At 37.8% G+C, this 6,047-nt stretch overlaps 1 protein-coding gene across 1 annotated transcript; it reads left to right on the top strand.

The window, feature by feature from the left end:
- Positions 1-3,925: 3,925 nt before the first annotated feature.
- On the top strand, positions 3,926-4,855 carry Or4x6 (olfactory receptor family 4 subfamily X member 6). The gene is given in 1 exon segment (NM_001001384.1): positions 3,926-4,855. A coding segment is annotated over 1 exon segment (930 nt).
- The last annotated feature ends 1,192 nt before the right edge of the window (positions 4,856-6,047 follow it).

The following is a 6,047-nucleotide window of genomic DNA, read 5'->3' as shown; positions in this document are numbered from 1 at the left end:
TGTGTGTGTATTTCTCTTCTATTTGTTTTAATGGTACAAAATTATTTATTTCTTGTGTTTTTTCTAAGTATAGTTAGCCTCGTTGGTTTGGAACTTTCCTTGCAGTATTCTCTGTAGGGTGGATTAGTGGAAAGATATTGTTTAAATTTGGGTTTGTCATGGAATATCTTGATTTCTCCATTTATGGTGATTGAAAGTTTTGTTGGGTATAGTAGTCTGGGCTGACATCTGTGGACTCTTAGGATCTGTAGGACCTCTGCTCAGGCCATTCTAGCTTTTAGAGTCTCAGATGAAAAGTCCAGTGTAATTCTGATAGGTATATCTTTATATGTTATTTGGCCTTTTTCCCATGCTGCTTTTTAAAAATTTTGATCTGTTTAGTGTTTTGATTTTTATGTGATCTATTCTACTTGGTGTTCTGTAAGCTTCTTTCACTTTTATAGGCATCCCTTTTTATTTAGATTAGAGAAATTTTTATCTATGATTTTGTTGAAGATGTTTCTATTCCTGTCCCTCCCCCCTCCTTCTCCTCCTCCTCTTCTATTCCTATTATTCTTAGGTTTGGTCTTTTCACAGTGTTCCATATTTCCTGGATAAACATCAACTTTATAGATTTTGCATTTTCTTTGACTGATATATTGACTTCTTCTATCATACCTCTGCATCTGAGATTCTCCCTTCCAACTCCTGTATTCTGTTGGTTATGCTTTTGTCTATAGTTCCTGTTTTCTTTTCCAGGTTTTCCGTCTTCGTGATTGGCTTAGTTTGTGTTTTCTTTTTAGATTTCATTTCCCTTTTCAGGTCTTGGACAGTTTTATTCATATCCTTCACCTGGCTGATTGTATTTACCTGTATTTCTTTATATTTATTTGCTTCCTCTTTTAATGCCTCTACCTGTTTGAATGTATTTTTCTGTATTTCCTTAAGGGATTTATTCCTGTCCTCTTTAAAGACCTCTATCACCTTTACAAAATTGGATTTAAGATCCTCTTCTTGTGCTTCAGTTTCATTAGCATATCCGGGGTTTGTTGTAGTGGGATAGCTGGACTCTGATGGTGCCATATGGTCCTGGTTCTTGTTGATTATGTTCTTACACTGCTGTACTTTAGTCATCTGCTTTGCCCTGGTGTTGGCTGGATAATCCTGATGTCAGCAGGACTCTCAAGAAGGTAGTGTTCTTGGGCCTGACAATGGAAATCAGGGTACACTTCTCTGTTGGCTGTACCTCAGGAAGCTCCTACTCTGCAGTCTATGTTGCTGATGAGCCCTGCTCTGTAGACTGTGTCTCAGTCAGACCAGCTGGGGTGGCAGGAAGATCCAACTAGAATTGGTGGTTAAGCAGTGTTTCAAGATAGTTAGTTTTGAGGCCCATGGGAATGTTTCCATGGGAAGGCAGGGCACTCTTCTGGTCCCACAAAACTTCAGACTAGGGAGTAAGCCCAGAGCTAGACAACTGGGGATCCAGGGATCACATGGGCAACTCATTTCTGCCAGCTATCCTAGAATCCAATATTTTCTTAATGTCATTGGACATTTTCCTCCCTTCTATGTTGGAAAATGGGAAAATGTTTTTAGACAGAACTACCTTCTCTAAGGGAAAGCCACTACTTGTTTCTAGTCTTTGTTTCATACTACTTATTCTGTTTTTATTCTACCACAGACAATAGATGTCCTTTTTTAATTTCCAGACATGTACGTTTACTAATCCTTGGGTCACTCTGGATAATAGTGCCATTTTATATGAAGCCTGCAGATGAAACTTATGATGGGTAGATGAATTATCATCATATAACAGATCCATGTGTGTCAATGTTCTGTGAACAATGGGTGAATTCAACTGAATTGCATTATCTCTGATGTCTAATGTTTCTTATAGAGGATTTAGAAGTCTTGCTTCCCATGAGGCATTATTAGGCATTATTAGGAAGAGGAGAGACTGTACATCTCTGGGGATCTCCTTCCTCCCATCTGATCATGTCCTATCCCTTGAGGTCATCTAGGCAGCATGAATTTAAGACTGAGCTATCTGAGTGCTCAGATTTCTATGGCACATCTGAAGCAAGTCTGCTTTTCCTTTACTTGAAAAATCAGGTAGATTTGAAGTTGTAAGTTTAAAACTGCAAGGGGGAGCAGGTCTATCTTGCTACTCCAGGGAGGCAGGAGTAGGTCATAGTTGGCTTAGTGCTTCTCCATTGGCTCACAGAGAAACAGCATGAGTCCAGAAACTGCTTTTGCATCTGTATATTCAGAGCAGCAAAATTACATGGACTTTGTTGTGGCCTTAGCTTTGTCTTCGGGGGTATCTTTCATATGTGATGACTCAATATATTTGGAAAGAAAAGGGTGGGGTGTCATGAAATTCATAAACACTTTACATACTAGCTGTGAAGTGGTAAGAAAGGAACAGCCTCTGCCTTTAGGAAGATCATACTATAGCTAGAGAGAAGACTGCATAGATAATTTCTATTCAGTGTGGTAAGTGCTCTGATTCCAAAATGTCATAAGGTAAATGGGGCCACTGACTGTGAGGACCTATGTATGTGGGAGGATGTGGAGTTTCTATCTCTGATAAAAACACAAAGAGACATTTGAAGAGAACTTGTACCAGGAGACTAGGTAGAGATTTACAGTCTCAATTCCTGAAGTATGTGTCTCTGTATTATATCATTTGGAATATTATCCTCTAAGAAGTTAAAGAACTTTCTAGAAATCACAGAATTGCCACTGTAGGAAACTTGAATGTGTGAGGACAGGAGTCTGGCTTGTGAGCAGTACCTTCCTTCATAAATGGATTTTTGGTCTTCATCTTCTTTTTGTTTCTGTGTTTTTACTAGTTTGTCCCTTTTGACCTGTAGGAAAGTCAATCATGTCACCAGTCTAAGCCATGGAGGAAGGGAAACTTTGTGATATGAATGGAAGCCATCTGGCTCCTATTCTTAGATGCTCTTGAGTCTTATTATAGGAGAGGCTCTGGAGATGCATACTGTCTTCCACTACTTTGGACCAGTCTAGTGTGTATTGGGATAGTTTTCAAGTCAGTCAGTGTCAGTGGTAGTCTGGATGATTTCTTGAGGAGAGGTAAATGTCTGTGGGTAAGGATGACCCTGAGCATGAGTCAGCACCTTAAAAGTGTAGCAGACTGCCGACACTGAGGGCATATGTTTGGAGGAAATGAGCATGCCCACAAAGAAGAAAATTGAGCATGGGCTGGATTATGATGGCGTCATCATTTAAATGACTATAGAGAGTCAGGATTTGGTGGGGAAACAGAAAGAAGGTCACAGACCATGACTGTATAGGCTTGTGGCTCTCTCAAGAGATGCTGAATGTCAAGGGAGGTGTATCATGGACTTGTCTTCTGAAGGCCCCAATGACTATGTGAGAGGTTAAATAACATCTCCTAACCCCTAATCCAAGAAAGGAAAATGAGCCAGGAGAAAGGGAAAGAATAAAATCTTTAGTGAAAACCACAGTAAAAATGTCAAAAATATGAGAAAATCATCAAGGTTGGATATTTCAACACTCTCCTGAACATCTGTTGAACAATGAGTGGATTTTTTGAGTTTATGAGTAGTCACCCGTCTTCAATTCTACTTTCTGCAACAAGGTCATTTGATCGTAGGCTGAGACATTTCTTAATGATTCCTTCTTGACTATATGTAAAGTTCAAAGTCCCTAACACTCATTTACCATATCAGCGGTGTTTGTTGTCTTCAGCTGTATATCTAGTTACTTTCTCCATAATTGCAGCCAAACACAATGAACTCATGCTTTCTCTGTCTCTTTGGTATGCTTTTATTTAATTATTAACTCTTTCATATTTTTAATACATAATACAAGGTTTGTTACAAAAGATTTTATTTAAATTACGTATTCATGAAGCATTTTGTATCATTTCAGATCATACCATCCAACTTACTCCCTCATGGCTCACCTACTCAATGTGACTGAGTTCATTTTCCTGGGACTCTCTCCCAATAAAGAGGGGCAGAGAGTTTGCTTTGTGCTATTTCTGCTCCTGTACATGGCCATTGTGCTTGGGAATCTTCTTATGGTGGTCACTGTGGCAGCCAGCAGAAATCTTGGATCCCCAATGTACTTCTTCCTCAGCTCCCTCTCCTTTGTGGAGATCTGCTACTCCTCCACAACAGCCCCCAAACTCATCTTTGATCTCCTTGCTGAAAAGAAATCCATATCTGTGTGGGGCTGCATGACACAGCTTTTCTTCATGCACTTCTTTGGTGGCACTGAGATTTTCCTGCTCACCATGATGGCCTATGACCGCTATGTGGCAATCTGCAAGCCCCTGCACTACACCAGCATCATGAACCAACAGGTGTGTGCTGTCCTTGTAGGATCAGCTTGGATAGGAGGCTTTGTGCATTCCTTTTCCCAGATCCTTCTTATTCTTCCTTTATCTTTCTGTGGCCCCAATGTCATTGACCATTATTTCTGTGACTTGCTTCCTGTGCTTAAACTTGCCTGTTCAGACACCTTCCTCATTGGTCTGCTGATTGTTGTCAATGGAGGGACACTGTCTGTGATCAGCTTTGTGGTCCTCTTAGCATCCTATCTGGTCATCTTGTTCCACCTGAGAACTCAGAGTGCTGAGGGACGGCACAAAGCTCTGTCCACCTGTGGGTCCCATGTCACTGTGGTTATATTGTTCTTTGGTCCATGTGTCTTCATCTATTCGAGGCCTTCTGATACCCTGCCTGTAGACAAGATGATAGCTGTGTTCTACACGGTGATAACTCCCCTCCTCAATCCTCTTATCTACTCCCTGAGAAATGCAGAAGTGAAGAAAGCCATGAAGAATCTATGGTTCCGGATAATGAAAGCAGATGAGAAATAGAGTCTGGATATTGGCTATTGGGATTGGAATGGTGCTGAGTCTAAACTGATGAGCACTGAGGGTCTGGAAGGCTCATTTAGCATTATTGTAGCTGATAAATATCTTCTAAAATATTGTAAATTAGGCCCTGTTATGAAAATACTGTTATATAATTGGCTATTTCTGATCATTTGCATTACAACTTTCCATAATACTGTAGCAAATATTTGCAGCAGAATATTAGCCTATTCTTATTTTGGGTCATATTTACTTTTTGTGGTAATGTTACTATGACATGGAAGAGAAATATTTTTGCTTCATAGAGTTAATTTGAAAAATTGGTCTTACAAATGCAGTCTTGATAGAAACAAATTCTTAATTTAAGAGAATATTTTTTCATTCATTTTGAATGTGAAATGTTAGTAAGCTATATTACTATATCTTGACAGGTCCTTCTTAATTATAAAAGGAAACATGTACCTCATAACTACCTCTTATATAATTACCCACAGTAAACATCACCAGCAATGAGATAATTTGATGATACACAACTCCTTATGTGATGTACTCCAGAGTCATACAAAATCATTAATGTGTTATCTTACCAAAACATATAACCTAACCATTATTGTATAATATGTTAATAGAAAATACAACTGAATGATGTTTTGTAACATTACTGGTATTTATTGTTCATAACTATTAAGAACAAGAATTATTGAAGAATTTTATCTCCTTCAAACTACTCTTAAGGGTATGCTGCAAGGTGAGCAGTAGATGCCAACAAAAAAAATGAATTCAATGGCATCTTTGGAGGTTTTTCTCTCATGATATTGTGCCTAAAATTTTCTTTTCTTTTCTTAAAAATATTTATCATATGTAAAAATATATTTATAATATATAATACATTATATGTAATATACATATAATATATATGTATCATGTAACATATGATATAATATGTAACAGGAATATAAAAAATGTAGTATGTTTTATATAATATGTAATATATAATACATAAGATACATGTTATGTGATATATCATAAATACACAATATATAATATGCATTATATAATATAAATATAATGTAAATATAACATTAATTAGATAGATGTCTTCTTTACTTTCATAGCAATTGAACACCATTACCTACTCAGCAGTGTGTTTACATGTGTATGAACCTGTGTGTAGAGACAAGAGGTATGTAAGCTT

Source organism: Rattus norvegicus, chromosome 3 (assembly GCF_021556685.1).
Source record: "Rattus norvegicus strain SHRSP/BbbUtx chromosome 3, alternate assembly SHRSP_T2T, whole genome shotgun sequence".
Lineage (NCBI taxonomy): Eukaryota > Metazoa > Chordata > Mammalia > Rodentia > Muridae > Rattus > Rattus norvegicus.
Note: the sequence above shows the minus strand (reverse complement) of the source record. Positions and strands in the feature narration are given on the sequence as shown.